The sequence below is a fragment of the Hetaerina americana genome, unplaced genomic scaffold, assembly GCF_022747635.1.
Source record: "Hetaerina americana unplaced genomic scaffold, ioHetAmer1.1.p SCAF_1, whole genome shotgun sequence".
In the NCBI taxonomy this organism is placed as follows: domain Eukaryota; kingdom Metazoa; phylum Arthropoda; class Insecta; order Odonata; family Calopterygidae; genus Hetaerina; species Hetaerina americana.
In genome coordinates this window covers 7,470,833-7,495,471 of record NW_027286069.1, presented here as the reverse complement: position 1 = coordinate 7,495,471, position 24,639 = coordinate 7,470,833, and the positions used below count along the sequence as shown (strand labels likewise).

At 39.7% G+C, this 24,639-nt stretch overlaps 1 protein-coding gene across 12 annotated transcripts in view; it reads left to right on the top strand.

Annotated features, from left to right (window-relative positions):
- Positions 1–24,639, top strand: part of Mhc (myosin heavy chain) — a 103,125-nt gene that overhangs the window by 33,813 nt on the left and 44,673 nt on the right. For 5 of the 12 annotated variants that reach the window (XM_071585005.1, XM_071585054.1, XM_071585020.1 and 2 more), the window contains 11 exons: positions 1,361–1,464; positions 2,379–2,516; positions 2,794–2,913; positions 3,271–3,420; positions 4,424–4,594; positions 16,676–16,855; positions 17,418–17,574; positions 20,429–20,481; positions 21,687–21,774; positions 22,346–22,463; positions 23,440–23,557. In XM_071585005.1, the coding sequence (XP_071441106.1) occupies positions 1,361–1,464; positions 2,379–2,516; positions 2,794–2,913; positions 3,271–3,420; positions 4,424–4,594; positions 16,676–16,855; positions 17,418–17,574; positions 20,429–20,481; positions 21,687–21,774; positions 22,346–22,463; positions 23,440–23,557 (1,397 nt within the window). Of the gene's footprint in view, positions 1–1,360; positions 1,465–2,378; positions 2,517–2,793; positions 2,914–3,270; positions 3,421–4,423; positions 4,595–9,406; positions 9,578–16,675; positions 16,856–17,417; positions 17,575–18,629; positions 18,683–20,428; positions 20,482–21,686; positions 21,775–22,345; positions 22,464–23,439; positions 23,558–24,639 lie in introns of all 12 variants that reach the window. The other 7 variants (XM_071585027.1, XM_071585011.1, XM_071585071.1 and 4 more) reach the window with 5 other exon arrangements.

The following is a 24,639-nucleotide window of genomic DNA, read 5'->3' as shown; positions in this document are numbered from 1 at the left end:
TCATTGTCGCTTTTCATTTGCACAGCGTGAAATTACGCAGCGGTCTCAAAATATTTTTATCCGGCTAATTGTTGAAATACAAGAGTGATGTGAAAAATTCAGAACTCTTTCATTCGATTCTTTGATCTAAGCCGTTGTGTAATTTCTAACTTGGCTAGTTTTTTTCTGAAACCTGTAGAGCTTAGTAGAACTAGTGCTTATTAAATGCTAATCACAACTTAAATTGACCTTAGCTTGGTAGAAAATGCTTTGTGTGCTGGTGAAGGACATTTTATTTTGCTACTAATTTGGTAAAATGATGATTATTATATTTCAATCATTTGGCTTAAAGTAACTCGCGTTAAATCATTTCTTATGCACTGAATGCCCGCTTAAAAGCTATATGATCAAATTTTCACCAGTACATGTTCAGCGTAGTTGCTGCTCAATGCTATATTCATATGGAAATAAGCTTCTCTTGGTGCATGATATTTTGGAATGAAATTCCCTTCCTCATATTTCTGCTTCGATGTTTGTTCTAAAACTCTGAGTATAAGACAGTTCTGATATCATGTTGACAGCGAAAGCGGAATAAGAGGAACTATTTCCTTGCAAAATATCATATCTTCTGTGTAGTATAATATGGCTTTGGCTTGTTCACTTGCTTAATTTACCGCTTTTTGTTCGCTATTTTGTGAAATTTATATTTATGAGCATACCGAGGGGATTCACTTTGGTTAAATCGTAGTTGAAACTGTGATATTATATTATGTAAGATGTGAAGATATGTCATATGGAGATATTTTCAGATCAGTTGAGACATTGAGTTTTCTCAATCGAGAGCCATTTGATATAGTTTCACACAGAATAGCGAACAGTACCAGCGAATATTGTGTAAAATAATTCATTCATTGGTATGTTTGGCTTATCTCTTTTTCCTCGCTTCATATCGAGCTTCTTTGGCTCAATTTTGCTTTTGCAATGCTATTCTGCTGGATCTTTTGTGTTTGCGCATGTCACTTGCGCAAGCATATCATATCTGCTTATCGAGTTACTCATCTCATTCTCTCTTTCTCTTTGCCTCCTCCTCCCCTGCCTCCGACGCGTGCCGCTGCTTCCGCTTTCGCCAAATCGCTCCTCCTCATCGTCCTCCTCCACCGCCCTCGCCTCCTCAAACCACCTATCGTCCATCCTCGACTCTTTTATTCGATTCTCTTTCTCCTACTTCCCCAACGCGCCCCCCTTTCCCTTGCTGCTTTCTCTCCTTTCTCCCCCACTTTTCTCGTATTCCCCGCCGTTCTCCTCCTCCTCGCAACTCTCTCTCCCCCTCCGCTTCCCTCCGCTTTGATCGCCCGCCGGCTGCATCGCTCGCATTAAACAGCAATGTGCTTGCTCAGCGACAACATCTATGACTATTACAATGTGTCCCAGGGTAAGATCACTATTCCCAACGTGGATGACGGAGAAGAAATGACCCTTACTGATGTGAGTATTCATTTCGCCGAGAGCACGCGCGCTGCCTATCGCACGCTAACATCTCACTCTCATTTTACCACCATTTTTCATTTTTTTTTCCTTTTAAGTGCACACTCGTACCTCTCTCACTCTCTGTTAGCAGAGAGCCAAAAAAACTGGTAAATTACAGGAAGATTCAACAGGAAGTCTTAAAATCTTGAGGGCACACGAATTTTCCTGCATTCTTGCAGAAACTAGGGTTTTTGACGATTTTACGACACTAGTCTTTTTTACACCACTTGTGACGTAATACCACACAAGATTACACGAAAAAAACAAACGATTTGAATAGTGTAGTGCAAAGTGAAATGGGATATTTTCACTCTGCAGAAAACTTATACCTACATTTTTCCATTGGTCGTGTACATTCGACGGCCATTTTAAATGAACAAGTCTATACTGTGTACAGATACACTTTAACTTGAACAAACGTCCCATATTTGAACATTTTTGAACGTAATGCCATATCCTTAATCTTCAATATTTTTAAGCTTTTTCTTCGTGTGATTGACTTTAAAGTAAAATAATAAAACTTATTCCTTGATACAGTTTTCATTATTTTATAATTCAATTATAATCATTAAAATTTTGAAGAATATTCAGCTGAATGCACTTATTATATTATGATGTAACTTTAATTGATTTGCGCATTTCAATATCAATCATTAGTCAGAACAGTGTATATTAAATGATTTTTGCCAAAAATTCTTGCTCTAGTAGTTCTAATTTTTGTTGTTCCTTTCAAACAAGTCAATCATTCACTTCTGATTCGAGAATCAATCGCTGCTTGCAAATGGCTGACTAGTCTATTCAGGGATGTTGCTAATATGATTGTTCCTCCTTCCCTCGACTGTCTCCCTCTCCGCTCCATTAATCCCGAGCAGCAAGCCTTCGACGTGCTGGGTTTCACCCAGGAGGAGAAGGACGACATCTACAAGATCACCGCCTCTGTCATGCACATGGGTGGCATGAAGTTCAAGCAGAGGGGCCGAGAGGAGCAGGCTGAAGCTGATGGCACAGCTGTAAGTGTTCCCTCTTGCCAAATCTCGCCCCCTCTCCATCAAACGAAGTCTTCTATCTTATTTTCCAATCAGAAATTATTTTGCCTCTCTTTCAAGTGAACACTTTTACGGAGGCGTGAATTTATTGGTTGTTTCTCCTTTATCATTTGCGAGAAAATTTTCAATCTAGATTCCTGTAGCATAAAGTTTCGGCAAACCTCAAAAGTGAATCCTAAGAATTTAATATTCTTGATCTTTATCTTTCGTTTCGTTTAAACAATGTTTCCTCGTCTTACAGGAAGGAGAGCGTGTTGCTAAGCTCTTGGGTGTTGATGCCCAGGACCTGTACAAGAACTTGCTGAAGCCCAGGATCAAGGTCGGAAACGAGTTCGTGACCCAGGGTCGTAACAAGGACCAGGTGAGTAAACTGAGATACACGGAGATGAAGAAAAGACACGCCTTAAGTTCATATTTAAGTATGACTCATAAGATTGAATAATTCAACAAAACAATAGGGCATTTACATAGCAAAGAACCTTGAATTGATACTAAAGCTGATTGCGATAGTTTAAGAATACTGAAAAAGAAATTTCTCTAAAAAATACTTTCCTGTTCCTTAGTAAATTCCTTTGCGGGTTTTTGAATCCATTCCTTCTCGAAATGTAACTGCACAAGAAGCTTTTTTTGCTAAGTATTTCTTTCTGTGAATATTTTCAGGGAAAATCTTAGCGGCTGATTTTCGCCGGTGTTGTCATGAAAAATTTATCTCTTTCAGGTATCCTACTCCGTGGGTGCCATGTCCAAGGCCATGTTTGACAGAGTGTTCAAGTGGCTCGTGAAGAAGTGTAACGAGACTCTGGACACCAAGCAGAAGAGACAGCATTTCATTGGTGTACTGGATATTGCTGGTTTTGAGATTTTCGACGTACGTTTCCTCTCCTCACACCCTTAAAAGAGATGATGAATTCATTTCCTTTGGGATTCTTAAGACTTCAGTCAATCATCTGGTCAAAGTTTGAAATGATTTTAAAATTCAATGCAAGTATAAAAGAAAGGAAATGAAAGACTTCTTGCATTACCTATCTAATGCTTTCACAAGTTCAAGTTTAAATTCAATTATTTTTTCAATTCACAATGTGTCATCTTTGATACGTATCAAGTTAAATTATCCAAGATGAAATATATCGTAAGAGATTTGTATCAAATTCCCTTCCCATCCTTCCTACTCCCAACACAAATGCCATCAATTCTGCTAATGGATTTCTTTCAGAGCCTGGAGCAATTGATAACAAACGAGTTCTTTCTGCACAGCGTTTCGCCACGGATAATTGACATCCAAATTATTTTAACACTAAAAACTTTTATTTTTATTTAACTTGCATACGTTTTTTTTCATTTTCCCCTATTTGTGAAATACTTTCGAGTTATTAACTCGAATGGTTTTTCATAATCCCCTATTCACTCTGTTTTTCTTTCAGGGTTTTGGATTAACTATATCACCAAAAATTCAATGAGCACTGTAGCACATACCGGCAGAGCAAAACATTTGGGTCATTTTTATTAATTCCTGTAGTTTTTCCCTTTATTTACCTCATGACTTTACATTTTATTTTTTACCACGTTACAAATGTAATCCGGCTACATTTTAAAAATAAATTTACTAAGCGTAAATAAGCTGAGAATGTCCCCTTAAATTAGCTTTGGTGATTTAGGGTGGGAATCGATTTCAGAGAAGCGTGTTCAAGGGATTCATTGGAGGGTATTAAATTTATTATTGAGAATCAGACCGTTTCATCTTGAATGCCAAATTGATTTGGAGATCCCTAATTTAATTTTTTCTCCTTGGTGCTCACTGGATTTGTTTCTCCCTCGTTACCAGTTTTGCCTTTAACTGAATGTTAATCGAATGCGAATGTTCCCTGTCTTAGTACAATGGCTTCGAGCAGCTTTGCATCAACTTCACCAACGAGAAGCTGCAGCAGTTCTTCAACCACCACATGTTCGTACTCGAGCAGGAAGAGTACAAGAGGGAAGGCATCAACTGGGCCTTCATTGATTTCGGCATGGACTTGCTCGCTTGTATTGAGCTGATTGAAAAGGTAGACCTGTGGCTCTACCCTCATACAGCTACGATTCCCTTCTCATAAGATTATCAGTCCAGACTAATAATACTTATTAAGGTTCCCTACACTATTCTAACAATAGTTTTAAGTTTATTTTTCGGCGTTCTAGGTCCGATATGTGTATTGACAATTCTTTCATCCCTTCGAACTTTTAGATGAAAGAAATGCTCTTGTTTGAGTCAACCCACGTAACAAACTTCGTGACCTAACCAACATGAGGCGTTGGGAGAAATGATCTCCAACCTCAATCCACGAGTGCCACGAACGTATAGCCCGGCACCCTTTGAACTATGACGCAAAGGTGTGCCGATGCATGGTTATTCTGGACGTCTAACAGCCTCCTCATTTTGGACGAAGCCGAAAGACACTCACTTGCGCCCCACCCTCAAGGAACAGGTGTGGAAGGCAAGGCTTCCATCCACCTCGATATAACTAGCGTGCTTATTATTTGGCGTACTCGTCGCCACAAAGACGAGGAACTTACTAATGTACGATAATCGGAACGTGCATGAGGACTACTTAACGTGCATCGTGGTGTTCAGGCGAAACGCAGGAATTTTCGAAGCCTTCCGGCGGAGGAGCTCAGTCATCCCGGAAACCAAAACCTGGAGCCTAATACCACCTCCCATACCACCGCGTCCCAGCCCATACTTTTCCCAGCACTTGTCTCTGATCCGTCCGGCTCAAGAAAACGCATCCACCGAGTCAGCATAATTTTATTCCTATGTGTTAATCAGCCTCTACGCCTGAGGCCTGATTATTGATTTCATTTGAGTGATGGATTTATATTTCCACGGGTGTCGTGCGCTTTATACTTTGAGAGATTTTAACGTTAAAGATTTCACAGAGTTGTTTTAAATAGAATATTAAGTAATGTCTTTTGCTGAGAACAGATGAAAACCAAGATTAATTTTAGTGCAGTTGCTTAATTAATAATCGTTTTCCTCAAATAAAAATCGGCACGTCTCATTGCGGAGTAGTGATTCAAATTTATTGGAATTTATATTTACAATGTGAATATTTTCAAGGGTTCAATTATATTTTTGTATTAAACCGTGTAGTCATTGCCCGGTCTGATAAATCCGCACACTCTTCCTCATACCTTTCGTTTTCACGAGAGACTTTTCTTGCGTCGGACGTTGAAAAGAGGACCACCTTTGTTCGACTTTCCTTTTTTGCCTTTCAAATCATCCCAGTTCCAAATATTTTCCCTTGTTCATAATGTCTTAAAGTGTAGTTTTCCTCATAGTTTACTTACCAAACTCTCTCTCTCTCTCATTCTTTTTCCACCCTGTTTATCCCATTACTTTCCTGTAAAACTCTTAAAACTCACATTCATTTTATTCTTACCAAAACCATGCAAACCAAACCCTTCTCGTCCTTTGCCATTCTTCCACTTCCTTGTGACTCCGCTCGAATCTTTCGATTAACCTCGCATACAGTACAATGGCTTCGAGCAGCTTTGCATCAACTTCACCAACGAGAAGCTGCAGCAGTTCTTCAACCACCACATGTTCGTACTTGAGCAGGAAGAGTACAAGAAGGAAGGCATCAACTGGGCTTTCATTGATTTCGGCATGGATTTACTTGCCTGCATTGACCTCATTGAGAAGGTAATCAAGGAGTCAAAAGTCTCAGGAGTTCATCGATCTTACAATTGAATTTTAACTATATAAACGGTAAGGTGCGACGATAGAGAGGTAGCCACTTCAATCAGCGTCGGTTCGAACCACATGCAAAGGTCTCTTCCGTCAAAATGATATAATTGGAATGAAGAGTCTTTATATTCAGTAACGGCGCTTTGATTAAATAGGAAAGTGAAGCCTCCAGATAGCGCTTGAAAGATATTTCGCTCGAACATTAGAGTGAGGGACCAGAGGGGTCTTTGGTCGTCTTTCACCGAATGGATATCGTCCACATACGATATGCAATCACAGTTCGACACAGCATGAAGTAAACATCCTTCTGTTGACCCAAATATTATCGAACATGTACTCAACTACATACTCATTCACTTTAAACATTTATGATTATATTTTTGGACTTACGTGAGTACACTTTTTACCAGGTTTTGTCTGACCATAACCCTGTGAGGTGATATCTTTTCAGTAACTGTATTTTGTATTCCTACCGTATAATTACGACCATTGTCCAGATTGGGCTAATTATCTCAGTGGACGTCTTATTTATGCAATGCTAATTACATTATTTTTTCTCTTTGTTAGTTTTTTGGCGTGTGTGAGCGTCGTTTGTCACCCAAGTCCTGTTGATTGCAAAATATCTTTCCCTCTGCTCATGGTTTGTATCAGGAATGTAAACCAATGTGATCGTCTTTCTCTCTTCACCACTAATATTGGTGGATTTAAATTAATTCTGTCCCAATTTCTTTCGTACCAGTTAATATTACGTGATGTGATTGTCTTTTTCTCCTGTTTTTATACGAGTCTTATAGACATTGAATCTTTGACGACTTGTTTTAATTTTTCAGAAATTATTTTTATATTCCAAACTAATTTCTACAGTGAATGTGGTTGCATTTTTTTCCTCACCCATCTATCTCTTTCCACATGTATAAAAAATACCTTGAGAAGTGTGGTCGTTGTTTTTTTCACCCATTGACAGAGTTTGTAACCCCATTGCAAGTTATCTTCCTCTCTCATGCCCTCCATTTATCTTTAAAACATTAAATATATGTATTGTATTTTTGAGAAAAGATAATTTTATTTTTTCTCCCTCTTCATCTCTTGCAAGAACCCTCGAGTGTGTGATCGTCGTTTGTTCCCCACTTACTGGATGTTGCCCCGAGTCTATGGTGGCCCTTGAACTGTTTTGATCCAACAAGCCAATCGGATGATTCATTCGCAGTCCCTTATGTATATTTATTTTTTAACTTTGAAATTCGATTGCCAATCTTCAATTGTTAAAGTCTGTCGTGTATATCTCGAGTATTTGAGTGACGATCGTACAAATTGAAATGACTTTTGGAGTTTCACAGGGATCCAATTTTCATTTCAAATATAATTTTCAACCCTGCTCATAGATCCATATCATAAACATATGGACATTGAGTCACTACGGCAATTGACGAACTGAACCTTAGTTTTTTTCCACTCAACATTTGGAGCCTGTAACGTTCACATGGTCATCCCTTTTCAGCCGGAAGCACTAGAAAAGAAATAATGCCCTGCAATCAGCAGTGGCGTCGGAGGTTTCGGTCGCTTTCCTTTGGCCTTCACGTAAGAGATCCCCTTGGCTTGGCGGACCAATGTCGATCGTCCAGCCCCATATTAATGTTCTCTTGCAGCAGCAGCAGCCTCGCCCTGGATGAGGAATGCCGCCACTGCCCCCTTTTGTTGTGTCCCTGCCCCGTTCCCCAGTATCGTCTCTCCCTGCCGTGGGCCACCACGAATACTTTCCACCCCCCGCCCCCGAGTCACACGTGGCGCCATCCGCCTGTCCGTATTACAAAGTAGACGCTCACAACTCTTTGAATGTGCCCACGCGAACTTGGAAGCGCTCCGAAACGCTCGAAGGCGGTGAATAAATCGAACTTGCATCCAATGTACCTATTCTTGCTGGGCCTTAAAGTTTAACCAAAAAAACATTGGTTTCCGCCTGTTGGTTAACTCCAATCAACGGGCGGAAGCCGAGTGAGTGGTTTGCATTTCGGCATTTGTTTGGCGCCTCGTTGATAATCGAGGGAAAGACTGTATATTCTTGCTTGGATGTGTTCCATTTCTTTGATGGGTTGGATAGTGTATTGAGTTTGTTGTTTGCTCTCCCTGCACCTCACACCCGGCATTATGAGTCAGGGTGCGGGTGCTTCTCCTCATCCATATCACCCGATCCTCTCAAAGTAGGACCCTTGTCTCTTTCCTCGAAAAAAAATATCACCTTCCCACCCTCTCATTAATGGTGCCGCATACTTCACCTCATCCCTTCGAAGCACGTTTACCCTTTGCTCCCTCCACGAATCATACCATCCCCTCCAACCCGATCCCTCTCCTCCCTAGCCTCGCAACCCAGAACATTCCCTTCATATTGTTCGTCTTGCCTGAAATGTGCCCCAGTTCGTTTAACGAGAGTGTTTTCTTTTTCTCTTTCTTTTCCGTTCCCTTTTACCCTTTCTCTCGCACATCGTCAACCCCTTTTCGGTCGAATAACCAAATTATCTTTTGCCACCATTTTATTCCCTGTCGTCCGTCGCCATTTGAACGTAAATGGCTTTGATTTATTTCAATTCCCGCATCCCGGAATGCAAACCCCGCGTACCTCGACGGACTTGTTTGCCTCCCCGTCTTTTTTATGCCTCTCTCTCTCTCTCTCTTTCTCTCATGATAACGACTTCGATATAAAAAAAATATTTTATATATATATTACTTTGCACGCATTTTTTTACACTTGAATGCCTACCTTCATCTTCAAACAACCCCCCCCCCCCCCGTCCCCCTCGACTCCCTTTATCTCTGCCTCGTATTTTGTTTTGGTTTACTAACACTCAAAACGAACGAACACTCATCGCTTCACCTCTCCGATTTTCACGTCCTTTCATAAACATATGCAACATTTCTCACTCTGCTACTTACGCGCTGCTTCCTCTGGAAAATTTGGCGCTGAAACGAATAACTCACGAATGAACTCAATGATATCTTTTTTTTGCCTTCTCATCCGCGCACATTTCCCCCTATTGAAACTGGAATATATTACGGAAACGGTCCTCCTCTTGTACTGAAATCACACCGAAAAACTTTCCCAATCCCATAAACTTAAAAACAAACAAAAATACAGTTCAACGGCTTCGAGCAGCTGTGCATCAACTTCACCAACGAGAAGCTGCAGCAGTTCTTCAACCACCACATGTTCGTGCTTGAGCAGGAAGAATACAAGCGGGAGGGAATAGAATGGACCTTCATTGACTTTGGAATGGATCTGCAGGCGTGCATTGAGCTCATCGAGAAGGTAATGCGATCGGGGGTCCGAGAGTTAGACCAGAGCCACGCAGGGGTAACGGCCGCTCCTCGCAAAAGTAGAAGTCCTTCTGCAGGATCTCTTTAGGGAAACAACACGAGAGTTTATGCTCCAGAGGAAAGGGGAAAAGAAATGGATGGAGTGATTCCTCGCCTGTCGCGGCACACGTTGCCTTTCGATCAGTGAATGGATGCTTTCATTCGGACACGGTCGATTGGTCAACGGGGGAATAGGAACGGGGTAGTTTTTGGCACGTCGTTACCATGCGACGGTCGCGGTGTTCAGTGGCGAACGGTTGCGACGCGACTCCATTTCACTCTCGGGGATGTTGATTGGGGCGACGGCTTTAAACTTTCGCTTTGCCGAGAGACAGTTCTTTGCCGGTGGGGACGACGATGGGGTAGGGCTGACTGGTGTCGCCCCCGCAGCCAGAGTCGAAAGTGATCCCGGGCTCGCACGTGCGGTTTGATTTTTTCCGAAGGTCATCCGCTGCCATGCTCCCTTTTCGCTGCCCTCTAATCGAGCACTGAAAGGTCGCTTCCGTCTCCCTCGCGCCACTCCTATTACCACCCGCCCCCCACTCGCGGCTAGAGCGAAACGAAAGAATTCAAACCTTGGTCAAATCGGCGACACTGCCCTCGCCAATCTCTCTCTCTCTCTCTCTCCGGTGGACCCGCACGACCAGAGGACCAAACCCCGATCCCAGAAGGTATCGTGCCGTTGCCTGTTTTGCGAGACTATTGTTTTCTATGTTGTCATGATTTTACCATTTTTGCGTTTTCAATGTTTTTTACTCTCCTTTGTTTTTTTTACTCTCACAGCTTTTCACCTTTTTTTACGTTTGACTCGTACGTGGATGTGGATTTCTAATATTGCAACTGGGAGTGCTGTTGTTTCCTCTTTTCATGCAGAATCTCCTTTTATTTTTGTGGAAAAGATTTTAGTATGGCCGACGCGTGCCCGGGTGCAGGCGTGCTTTGGAAATATTTCTTTGAATTCTTGGATGGATCGCAGAATTACATGCATTGCAAAGCTGTAATTTTTTCCGGGCCACGGGTGATTGGAGGTCACAGGGGTTGGCCGCTCTCGCCATGGGCAGCCACTCCCTCCCTCCACCCTCGGTTCGGACTGCGGCCCGTTTCTCTTCCTTTCGATTGATCCTCCCTTGCTTTGGAGACTTTCTCACTGTTGCAAAGCACGCCCCCTAATCCGCGCCGCAGAATGCACTCTTTAAAAAAATTAAACTCATCCCGCTCACAAAACCCACAATCCCACTCGGGCGGATTTGTTGTTGTTTGCCAATTAACCGAACGTGACACCCAAAATACCAACTTTCACTGTGAGCTCTCTCATGACCTGATTTCCTTCCCACATTACCTCATCTTCCTCTTGGCCTATTTCTATCCAAAGAACAGAGAAATCATAGATTGGAACAATTCTTGGCTCGTCACATGTGATATTTGACCGTGACTTGAATAAATACTTTGACTAAAATTTTCTAAAGTTACCTCTTTTCGAGTTGTTACGTGATGACTTTTGGTCATAGTATTATAGTCATTGGCATGAACTTGCCGAATAAGAATGAATCGATAGCGATTAAATGCCTCTTATACAAAACGGGAAGTAAATGATTCACCTCAAATAACCCTCAGTCGGCCGTAACCTCTTTGATTTTTTCTAAACCTTGATCTTTTTGATGTTTTCCCCGCATCGAATCTTTAAATTCGCAATCTCTTTAATTATTTTTCACCCTTGAGGTAAATAATTAGTGCCAAAATTCATTAATATTGTTCCAAATTCTAATATTTTTTATTTAAAAAAATTGCGTCAACTATGCTTTTCTAATAACTAAAAAGTTCACAGAGGAAAGAGTAGAAAATATGCAAGTGTTTACATGTACTTGCCTGGCCAACATTTAATTCTCCTTGCTTTCACCAATCTCATGCCCTTTCACTTGCTCCACCTTCTTCACAGCCAGTCCTCTCAACATTTCCTAAATGTCGCATTATTCTTCCCTTTTGATCCACCACTTAGTCTCTCTCTCTCTCTCTACCCTTCTCTCTTCCTTTCCTGGTAATGCGGCCTCAAATTCTTATTTCTTCCCTTTACCTTTTCACGCGTTCTGTGATTAGTGCACATTGCATTTTATCTCTCTACTCTCTCTCTGTTTTTTTTCAATGCAATTGTTTTGTTTAACATTTTTCTCTTATTTTTTTCATTTTTATGTATATAGCTGCCGTGTATATACCGTTGGATATTGTTTTAATTTCTTCTCCACTTGGTGCAATATTTATGGTGAGGACCACAAGCAGGTGTCTCCGCCTTGCGTCTTTCATTAACTCCGGAATTGATCAAATCATTGAATACTGGATAATATTTGCACGCTCTCAGCATCACTGGCATTCTTCTCATTTCCTTTTTCGACTTTTCTCTTAACGCTCCGCGGCGGATCAATTCCTGTTTGCCGTCCTCGAAAAAAAAGAGTTCTTTCATTTTCCAACCCTGAATTTGCTGTGTGCTAATATATTAGGGAGCGGAACGCAGTATAAACAGCGGCGCTCCTCTCCCATTCTTTTGTTTCTCTACCTTGTAAATATTAAATGTTATTTGTTTATAGATTGGTAGACCTGCTGATCGATGCGGTGTTTTGTGTTCACCTTTTTACATTTATAGATATCTCTTTCTCTCTTCTCACGCCTCCTCTGTCCCCTCCCTTTCCCACATAACCCGTAGCCCACTTATTTTCATGTAAAAATAAACTAAGTATTTCCCAACCATTCCCAAATGTGTCCACCACAGTGTACATAAAACTGACAAAGTGGTGGGCAGCGTATGTACTCCTTCCAGTAATTCCTTGTCCACTCCTACACCTCCTCTTCATTGTACAAAGAATTCGGATGTTCACATTTAATGGCTAACTATAAAACATAGTCATAGTCATTCGATGTGTGTCATTCTCGTAAGAAACCAAATCTCCCGCTTGGCAGTTACATGTCTATAAAATGTTTCCTCTTTTTCACTAAAACATAAAATGTCGTCATTTTTGTGCTTATCTAGAGAATTTTCCATAAAACTATTGTGCGCAATTCTCCCAATATCATTTCATATTGATGTTGGTATTAACGCCTAAATACTTTCAACGCAATGAATTTAAGGTGGCTGCTTCAATGCAGGAAAGCGTTTGAAATTTAATTGAGAGCCAATCGGAAGGAAAAGAAATGTTTTAATTCAACGTCGAGTACATATTGTGGACAATATGTCGTTCCCTTTCTGAAAGCATCTCGGCTCTAAGTTTCCCTGCATGAGATGTGATAGATATACACACAATTCGTCACACTGCCATTCGGGAAAACGTTTTTTTTTATGTATCTGATAAAGTACATGACTCCACGGAATGGTTAGGTTTATTGAAATCAAGAAACCAATTTATGGACGATTTTTTGAGGATTATAAAATTACCTAGTATCAAATTTTCTTATTTTCTGTGTCTCTCTCTTTCTTTCCTCTTCGCTTAAATCCTCAATTTATATCCTAAAACCTTCTCCGATCATTCCGTCTGGATTTCGTTCTCTCTTTGATTTCTATATGCCAATTTCTACACTGTTCAAACCTCTTATAATCTTTTGCCTTATCAACATTTCCTGTACCTTATACTTTTTTTCCTTTTTCTTCTCTCACTTCCTCTTCTACTATTCTTCGTAATTGTATCTTTACATAATATATACATTTCTACTCCCCTATCTATCCTTCTTTTCCCCCTTAACCTCTCACTATCCTCGAACATGTCTGCGTCACTCCTCGCATCAGATCAACAGCTTTAATCAGCTCTGCATCAATTTCACCAACGAAAAGCTCCAGCAGTTTTTCAACCACCACATGTTCGTGCTGGAACAGGAAGAATACGAGATTCAAGGGATTGCTTGGACTTTCATAGATTTCGGGATGGACCTCCAGGACTGCATTGATCTCATTGAGAAGGTACTCGCGTTGGCCGAACAATTGAAGCTCTCTCCACAGTAAAATTCGTTGTTATACATGCGTGAAAACTCGCACTGTCACAGTACATTCCAATTTGACGGTTTCAATAGAAAAGGCAATCTCGAACTCTTCGCAGCAAATAATCGCGTTCATTCGGAAAATTCATTTGCACAAAATGGCCGCCGAAGACGAGAGACAAGATGGTGGACAGGAAAGAAGGAGAGTGCTGGGGCACACGCCGCCCTCCCTACAGTCCCGTGGATTTTGTATGTGTGTGTTTTTTTGCGCTTACTTTCGCTTACATCATAGAGCCAAAGCCACCGCCGCATATATGGCTGTGAGAACTAACGCAACAAGCGAAAGATATTTTCGGTATTTATTCAATAAACGCTGCAATTTGCAATACGCAAAACTTGGGCCTGTCGCTTGGATGATATGACAAACAACCATAGAGCACTTGAAATTTCACGCAACAGCTTTAATTGCGGCTAAAAATGTTTGATTACCATTTGTACAAGTATGTATTTAGATTAACACAATATTTGCTTTATGGGTAGTGCTGAACATTTATCCCATTCAACAGACTTCTATTGGCTAAGTGCGAATTAATGGTTATCCCTAAATTAATTAGTGACAGCCGTCAACAAAAACTTCAAAACTTACTCCACGTCAACTTTTTAAGATTTTTGGAGAGAATTGCCGCTCGACTTGGGCTAAGAATTAAAATGTAGAGAGATGCATCTAATCATTTCTGCACCTTCTTATATTTCGCGATTGAATTGAAAGAAATAACTAAGGAACTTAACAAAATAAATAAGGGCGATTATTTGATAGGGAAAAGGTTGGGTACTTCGGACCAACCTCTTTTTCACAGCTGAATGAAGCTGGTGTTTCGAAAACTATGAATTTGCGCCTGACGCAAACATTTTTCTAGTTGATCATGTTCATTTAATGAAGTTCCCGCCACGGTACAAATTTCTACAAGTTAAAAAATAAAGACATTACATGTAATCCCTTGCTTGTTAATATCGTACTTCATAATAAAAGTTAATTTTGGTGCGACTTTTAACCTAATCCAAAAGTCATTATGATTAAAGCTCCCGAACGTAGTAAGAATATTCATTTTGTTCTTACTGAAATAACAATAGGTATATTTGATTCTAAATATTACTACGTCGTTATGTATGTGACTAAGTATTCATTTGTGTCAGCGATTAATAACACTTGAATTATAAAATATTTAACGCTATGTTAAACGTGTATTGTCTTATATGCTGATTTTAAATGAGGGGTGTAGATCCCTTTTCTACTCTCCTTTCAAATGTCTTTATTTCCATGTCACTTAATATCCTTTACCCTATCCATACCTAATTGTCTAACTAAGCTTTATAATTTTCACACTTCGGCAGTTTTTAACCGAAATAGTCTTTATGAAAGTCATAACCAGAAAATGTCCAAATTAACTAGTCAAATATTATTTTATGATTTACTAGACTTTGCTTTGACAGTATTTTATTATAAGTCGTTGTATAACTTGTTCCTGCATGAGCTTATGACTGTTTTAATTCAAAATATATGTTGATGATGACAGTTTGATATAATATCCAGAAGTATCCCATAAATCCTCGTCTGAGAAAATATTGCCATACCCACACAATTCGAAGTTCGTCTCCCATAACACCCTACAAAGATTTCCTAATCCTTCTGGATCTGAGTAATCAATTAAATTTCATTATATCAGGCAGTATAAAACTGGAAAACTAGCCAGTTATATGCTGACCAAGTGACAGATGGTTCGTATCTTCGTAACGACCATCCGATTATTTGATCTCCAAGTCTTTCATTATTTTTGCAATAATTTTCTCCTTCATGATTTCATTCTTTGAACCATTGGGAGAGACCATTCTTTCACATATAAGTAAAAATGTCATCGGGAAATTATTTCCACCACCTTGGATTAAAGAATAGATCGCGCGGCTGGGCGGATTTTCTCAGTTTCCTGTTTTCCCTTACGTTTTCCATCTCACCGCATGACTTAGTTTCAGTAGCTCACAGCTTCGCCAAGGGTAATGGTACTTCAGAAGACAGCCTGGATGCAAATGCGGAGAAATTATCTGGTAAACGACATCTACACCACTGTGAATGAATGTGAGTATTCGGAGAAAGGAAATTGACTCCTGTCTCCATCCGTATCCCTTTCCACCATCCCTGAGCAGAGCGGGGGCGACCTTCTGCAACCACCTTCTTAGAATTTTTGAGTGGCAACGTGGAGAAGCTTTATCGGGATCATTTTTTGACAATTGGTTAACGATAAAATGAAAACAAAAGCCTAGTCATGATAGAATGCTGATAGATTTTTTTCGACTTTTTCCATTCAAGAAGGAAACGTCAGTTACTTAGAATATTATTATTTAGCATATTTTTAGAAAGTAAGTTTGGGAAAATAACAATTTTACTGTAGTACTCCTTAGAATTTAGCTACTACTAGCTTACTACTAGAAAAATAGATATACTTGTGAGTGTACCACCGTTCAAGCTTGTAAATTTTTTAAACTGCCTAAATATGTATGATCTATAATGATAAGTAAAAAATATGTATGGGGAATATCTTCATATTCATGAAATTTCATTCATGAAGTAAATTTTGGTAAGAAAATTCATTTCCATTAAGTTACTTTCTTGAAGAAATTAGTGTCAAATGTCATTATTAAGTATTATCATCATTTTATCCTTAAATTTGCTCTAAATTCAAGTTTTGCTTGATAAGTCACAAAAATGCTCTTTGAAATATCAATTCAGGGCAAATCATTTTATACGGTTGGTACTTTTAATTGAGGAAACCCTTTATGCTTCCCACCTTCAACATCATGAAAATATCGGGTTATTGTCCTTGCCGTTAATTCCCTCAAAACCAAAAAATGCGTCATTGAATCTCTCATTTGCCTCCATTTGAATTATGTTTCACTCTTGCCAAAATGCAACCATATGACGTTCATGTTATTTTGAATGTGGGTGGAAAACAGGGTTTCCAATACGTGTGTCTGGCAGATCAAACGTTAAGCGTCCCGGAAACGTGTCTCTCATACCGAGAAATAACTACCTCTCCCGCAGCCTATGGGTATCTTGTCCATCCTTGAAGAAGAGAGTATGTTCCCCAAGGCCACCGACAAGACCTTTGAGGAGAAGTTGAGGAACAACCACTTGGGCAAGTCACCCAACTTCCAGAAGCCCAAGCCACCCAAGCCAGGCCAGGCTGAGGCCCACTTCGCCATCGTCCACTACGCCGGAACTGTGAGTATGCCCCGTCCATTCACGCATTCCACACCCTTCGAAACTGCCTCCTTCCTCATTATTATCATCTGCCATTCCCAATCATCCCTTTGCCTGATCTTATTGTATTTTGTTTGTTTGCTGATTCGATGAAAAGAATAAAGTCCATTTGAAAATTGAATGAAATCAACCCCATTTCAATTTTGCGATAAAAACTATTATTCCATTTTTTTGATAAATCAAAAGAAAATGCTCCTATACTTGGTGCAGCATACTAGTATTTTAAATAGTCTTTTAATTACTGCCCGGATTCTTAATCCCCAGTGCAAATCACCATAGGACATAAAACGCTAACTGACACTGCAGATGCATTTTGATTACCAAAGAAAGTGGTAAAAGCAAAAAATATTCATTCCAATAGAATTTTTTTACGAGTAATCTCAATGTCCTTTCAAGTAGATCAATTTTAAAATCAACCAGACTTCTTTTCCCTTAGCGTAAACCCCCGCTGGTTAATTGAATCTAGGGAATTATTCGACTAGACGGATAGTGAACGCATGCCTTGTGCTCTCGCCACAACCAGGTCGCCTACAACTTGACTGGATGGCTTGAGAAGAACAAGGATCCCTTGAACGACACTGTTGTTGACCAGTTCAAGAAGGCATCCAACAAGCTGCTGGTTGAGATCTTTGCTGACCATCCAGGCCAATCTGGTGGTGCTGATGCCGGTGGCGGCAAGGGTAAGATCTGGTGGAGCCCGACCCCCAACCCCCTTATAGAGCCAGCTCCTCTCACTGGAAGCGGCTCCCAATAATTCCCTTTCATAGTGGACCGTGCATTTTAATGGACATCTTTATTGGTCGTACTGATATTGCATCTTCAATGAAACATTGCTTTATCTAAGTTTTTTTTTCTACAATAGGTGTATAAAATCTTGATATGATTATGCAACATTTCTTTTCAAATACATAAATATATCCCTTAGCTGTAAACTTGAAAATAGTAATAGCTATTTACATTTATTGCATTAAGATGTCAAAATTTCCTTTTTAATTCTTTTTAAAATATTTATTTCTAAGTATACACTAGTTTTTATTTCACCTGAAGGCAGTAAACTTATTGTTGCAAGATATTACAAGCAACTTGTTGCAAACTATAAGCGTTAATTGACTTCATTCCGCATTAAACGCGTAGATACATTTCCATTTATAATTATAGTAAAATTATTATTATCTCCTTTATCTAAGCTTAACATATTTTCATCTGGATTAATCTTGCAAATGATGCCGCTGAAAACAATTCCACGCTCATGAACATTCCTATGAATAATTATTCAATGATTCTAATTAATAAATAATTCTTCATATTTCATTTCAATCACTACGCGAACTAAGTTTTCTGTTTAAGTTAATTTAATCATTAGAAACATATCAATAATTAAGATTTTAAATGGTTTAAAGCAGATATATAAAACTTTCGGCACAATAACAGCTAGAGACAACGTTAGTTAATTGGTAATACCTTTGTATAGACCATGAAAGCAACTTGTACATATAGGATAAGGTAAGCAATCAGATATGTGACTCATAAGGCTGGAAAAGGGAAGAAACGGGGAAGAAAGGTGTCGTGGACGTGTTGAAGAACTGTTCTCCAAGTGCCCTGTGTCGCTGCCGTCTGTGTCCAGCGTTTTAATGTTTGTCGTCTCTCATTCCCCCCGGCCCGTGGACGTCTTTACCAAACAACCAACCTCGCCCCGTGTATGCCGTCACCCCCATCCCACTTGCCGCTCCTCTAGGTGGCAAGAGGACCAAGGGATCTGGCTTCCAGACTGTCTCGGCCCTCTACAGGGTAATTTCATCAAGCGGGAAAGAAATTATTTGAGACTCTTTACGTTACCAAAGCTCTAGGCCTTCATGCCAGCCTGCGGCTGTGCGGTTTGCTTTCTCCAGCTTCCCCGTGTCGAATATTAGGGCTTGATCAAAACACTTCCATTCAATTTATAGAGCTTTCTTCTTTCCCTCCAGGTACAATAAAATAAATTTTTTTGCCGTTGCATAAGATAAAACAAAATATTTGTCTCTGGAAAAACATTCAATCAAGAAATTAAAATCAGGCAAATTTTGCATTGGAATTTTATGTGCTTTCAGTTCACGCGTACGAATATCACTTAAAATCAATAACGTGAAAATATTTAACTTTGGTAAAAGTAAAATTAAAATTTCATTAATAATTGTATTCATACAAAGAACTCTTTTTTGGCCTTCGAGTAAAAATGTCCTGCGCCATTAAGCAATCGTGCGCGAATTGCTACTTTTTCGCCTGTATATCCGTCGTGTTAATCACTTGAGATAGAGCTTTGGTCTTCATCGGGTATAAAGTGCCCAGACCTCTCCTTCCTGTTCCTTCCAATTATTTGTTCATCCCTACTCCCTAGCAACATATACTTATATATGTCGCTGTGTGCGTTTAAACTCCTAGTGCTGTTACAGCCGCCTACCTTATTGTGCCTGTCTAGACACCTTTTGTATCTCTCCACGTCTTAACTCCTTTCTCTCGCTATCTCTATTGTGGCTGTCAATGTACTGTTGTGCCTGTTTCTGTTCGTTTGTATGTTGTAGTCGTCTTGCATATGTGTTTAAAGTGTCCAATATCGTTTCCTTCCTTATCCTTTGCTCTCTATTTTGGTGATGTCTTCTGTGTTGCACGTTCGTCCCTCTGACACTCCTCGTGCGGAATCGAGCGCCAAAACACTGCTATGGACAATCACTCGTATTTAGATGGGGAGGGTGGCAACGAATGTCGGAAGATTTTTTTAACTGAAATAATTTTGTTTTCAATGAACATGGGAGAATCAGATTATAGTCAGAACATGTCTGAAACTCTCCGTTTTTCGGAGTAGCTAATGGTGTTGTCTATAACAAATTTCTCATCTCTGGGAATTGAATAATATTTTAAATGATTTGTCAAGCTTTTTATCAGTAAAGTAAAATTTGGGGCGCATACGTAGGCGGTGAATAATGAACTCCATCTTTTTGGGACATAGAACACTTAAATTTTTACATAATGAGCGCTTAAAAGATCCCAATATTTATTTGCAACCAATTGCATCTTCCGAATCTGTGGGATTGCTGTTACATGGCGCACCTTCAGCGATTGGAAAAAAATCCGCTAAAACCTCATCCTTCATTCATCACTGCTAGTTTTCGGATCGATGCGGTATGGTTTGAGGGATGCTTTCAGGGTAGTTGTGATGATAATGGTGTTGCCTTCCTGTGCCTAATTGGTAATTATATATATATATTTATATATCTGTTTTTATCCGTGTAATTAAGTGTGTTGCTTACTTGGGCATCAGCTGCCCCATGCCGTAATTGAAATGCCAGCGTGACTCAGTATACCCGCCTTGATCCATCGGGTATACTTGAGTGTTCGTTGTCGGATGGCCTGCCGGGATTGCAGTCTCTCTCTCTCTCTCCGTCTGTCTCCGCTGTGACCGCCACTCCATTGATCCCTCTAACTCTCTCCTTGCTTCTCTCTCTTCCTACGCTCTCTCCTCCTTATATGTCTCCTCTGCGCGCTCTGGTGACTCCTAAGGCGGTCGTGGCAAGAAGGGTGGTGGCTTCGCTACGGTGTCCTCATCATACAAGGTGCTGCTCAATGCTTGCGATTGCACTCACTCACCAACCAAACAAATTCTCAAATCAATTCCCACTCTCCTTAATTCCAGCACCAATTTCTCTGCGTTTTGACCTTAATATGTGCATTTATTTACACTCTACTTGAGTACATGCACAAACAGAGAAATAAATCGGTGCTGAGGGACTTTTCTTTTTTAAGAAAGTCCTCGATGTCTCCAGTGACGGAGTGCATCCAAATGGTTTTATTTACGAAGATACCCACTGAACATAACCATCCCGCGGTTTTTCCCGCTTCCTCTAACACGCTACTGTGACTGACACTGATAACAAGTAGATTCAGGTGTGTTGTGATTAACTGAAGTGCATGGTGTGTTTGCCATCTTTCACTTAATTTGAATGACCAAATTTGTTCACTCCATGGCTGATTGAACAGTATATCGGAAATGATCACTGATGTTCTTTGCACTGAAGTCAGTGTTGTATTGGCTGACCAATTAAATCATATTACTTAAATGTATGCCTCTCTGAAGAAACTTCATTCACTATTGAAATCTATTTTGTAGTTGTAGGCTCTTAAGTTCGCTCAGCCATTTGGTGAATCCGAAGTTTGGGTCGGTAACGTAGCGCCTTTTTAGTAAGAATATTCGCTTATATTTCAGGCGGCAAATATAATGAATGAGTAGGTATCGCTGTTTAAGCTTAATGTAACAAACTAGCTGACCTCTAACACGAATCCCTACCACCCCATTCCCACATTTGAAAATATTTAATTTAATTAAATATATTTCACCATATTTCCGCTGACTTGACTCCAGTTAAATCCATCTGTGTTCATTACCAGTATTTGGTACTGAATATTCATGAGAGAAAAAAATGCTTCAGTATGCATTGCTATTTGATCTTAAAAATTGCTCTAATTTTATTAGTACAAACTGAAAGTTTAGTGCAAAAGCATTGCTTAGCTCTTTTCTGGGAAATAATCTTATAGTTACATAGTATAGTTGAACTTTTGCTCTCTGATATTCAATAAGATATCTAGCTCAAGTAATTTCACCTGCTGATTAAGCAATTAACATTATATTCTGCGTAGTAAATTTGACTAGTCTGGCCCCATATGAATAAAACTCGAGTGCTTTAATGAAATTCAGAATTGCTAACGCCGTTATATTTCCTTCCCCACACCCTCGAAATGGCCTCTTCCCATCACGCTACAGGAACAATTGAACAACTTGATGACCACCTTGAGGAGCACCCAGCCTCACTTCGTCCGTTGTATCATCCCCAACGAGTTGAAGCAGGCCGGTGAGTAAATTTTAGTTTTCATGTCACCATTTTGTGTCTGAGAATACCAAATTGCAAAGGAAGATCAATCAAGGGTTTCAAATCAATCGCTGAAATGATCTTTTGATTCCTTACAAAGTCAGTGGCATCCATTTTCCCAGAACTTCATTTAATACTTTTCACGCAAACCTTCTAGTGCTCATGGACTTCTTAGAGAGTTCACTAATTAGCACTTAATGTTATTTGTTCCATCTTAAATCCTTAGTGCCTTCAAATTCATAGTAACGTTCATTATTTGATTTTAAAACCACATTTGTTTTAAATTCATATATTTTCTTATAAAATCGCGATTGGTTTATCTTTTTGACATGTAAATTGTGGAATATGTTTCCTTGGTTATATCTTCTTTTTCATAATTTTTTTCAACTAGTTTTTGTGTTCATATCCACACACTCTTTGCTCATATTATTTATCGATTACCGCTTTTGCTAAGAAATGTGTTAAACATGTTACTTGGTTGATCTGTGTGTTTTCGTGATAGGCTTGCCAGATCAGCCATATCAGAATGAACGTTTTCTTTTGTCCCTTATAGGTGTTATTGACTCCCACCTTGTGATGCACCAGCTGACTTGTAACGGTGTACTTGAAGGTATCCGTATTTGCCGCAAGGGATTCCCCAACAGGATGGTCTACCCTGACTTCAAGCTCCGGTAAGGATACACAAATATTTATCGCCAAATTCCCATTAACTGTAAATTTGACCTCCTCATCATTAGATAATAATGATAAAGTGTAATATCATAGTCACTTTAATATTCCGTTTGTGTTATAAATAATGATGATGGTTAATGACCAATTTTGCTAAGTCCCTCAACATTTTTCCTTTTGCCATTTACTTTATATTCATTCAGCTTTTCATATATTATAATGTAATTTAAAAAAAAATTAAGTAAATATATCAAGATTTTATTGTTCTATAAATTTTAATGCGTACAATTTTCATTCGCTGACTACTACATTCTTTATGATTCTGTTCTCAGAATGGGATGTATTATAATATAATTTTTATTGTATATTTATACATACTATGCATATATATTACTCATGTAGATGTAATGAAAATCATTATTTTGATCAACCATTCCGATGGGTAACAAGCAGGCTTCCATTCAGGTGCAGCTGACTTTCTCCTTCCTGCAACAAACATTCATTCGCAGGGAACAGATTACATGACTCACCATCCATGGACATCCAGATGAAATATTACTTCCATACGTATAGGCATTGTGACTGACATTACCTTATTCTTGGAGGAAACGAATAAATAGTAGTTTTATCTGAAAGAGTAATTTGGATTCAAACTGATTGAATGGAAACAATTATTTCAAATACAATCAAGCAAAGTTCAATTCCAGTAGTTCAAGCATTGCAATATCCATTATATTTCTTATGTTTTTTTACCGGGACACGCAATCATTTGATTTAAAATTGTTTCTTGGACATTCTAATTTAACGTTGATTACAACACCATTTCGTAGATGGGCGATGCCTAATTGAAAAGATGCTCAGTTGCCTGAATTCAAGGGATCACAGGGTATCAACTCATTTTATCCAGGAATGATCGATTCTCACGTTATGGCTTCCCCTTTTCGTCCCCACTTTTCTTTCTCCCTCCTCCTCGTGAAGGTACATGATTTTGGCCCCTAAGACCATGACTGAGGAGAAGGAACCTAAGAATGCTGCTGCCAAGTGCTTGGAAGAAGTTGGATTGGACCCTGACTCATACCGTATCGGCCACACCAAGGCTCGTCATGTTTTGAAATTTTGACCATTTTATTTCAACCCCACTTCCCAAAAATCCCCATCGAGAGATCTGAGAGGTTTTTTATTTTAGATTTTCCATCTCTCTCTCTCGAAAACAAAATCCCCTTCCCATAAACTCTCACCACTGAGTAACGGACTCTCCCCCTCGAGTCTCTCATAGCACGACCCCCTCTCAGCCCCTCTCCCTTAACAAAGCACTTCGTTAACTCGTCCCTTTTAATTTTGCTCGCTGCAGTTGGATGCTACTTTTTGGGATGACCCCGTTATGCCAAATGCAGTGAGTGTAGGTTGTTTTTTTCTTGCGTGGGTGTCCGTTGATTTTCAACCCCTCCCCTCCACACCCGATTGAATTCCTTTCACAGATATAATATTAATAATAGTAATGGCTCGCGTTGTGCATAGACCCTCGTACTTCGTCCACGTCTATGATGTCCAGAGTTATCGTGTCGTCTTTTTTTATAATCTACTATTTTAAGTATTTTTAGTTTTAACTGTTTGCATCCTATTGTCGTATTGTCTTCTGTCCGTCAATTCCCGTCCACTAGGTAGCACCGGTGTCGTCGAAGTTGAACGAGTTGTTTTTATTCTCCAATTGTGGCGTCAGATTTTACCCTTCTTTTATGACATGCACCCGACTACGAACTTCCTCCATTATTTTCATATGCACTGCCCTGCCCTCTTTGCACGTACCATGAAGGAAGTACGCAGTTGTTCCCATTTTCTTTTCCAGCAAATATTTATCGAATGCCCTTAGTCTATTGAAGGTTCTGCTGGGCATAGTATCCCTTCCGCTTACCTCATCCGTGGAAGACCGGCGGCAGTTTTATGTGCCCACGGGAAGAAGCAGTCTTGTCTTTGATTCCGAAAAGAGATCCCCTTGGATATGCCCCGCGGAACCTTTTTGCTTGCATTAGTCTGTAGGTTTGTCCACTTAGGGCATCGCATTCTGAGAGGCATTTGTTTTTCAAAGACGTCTTCCACGGTTTGATCTGGAAGAGTCAGCATGATAACGGTGGCCTAACCCAGAAGGCAGGTCATGGCCCCTCTTTCAGAATGCGATTC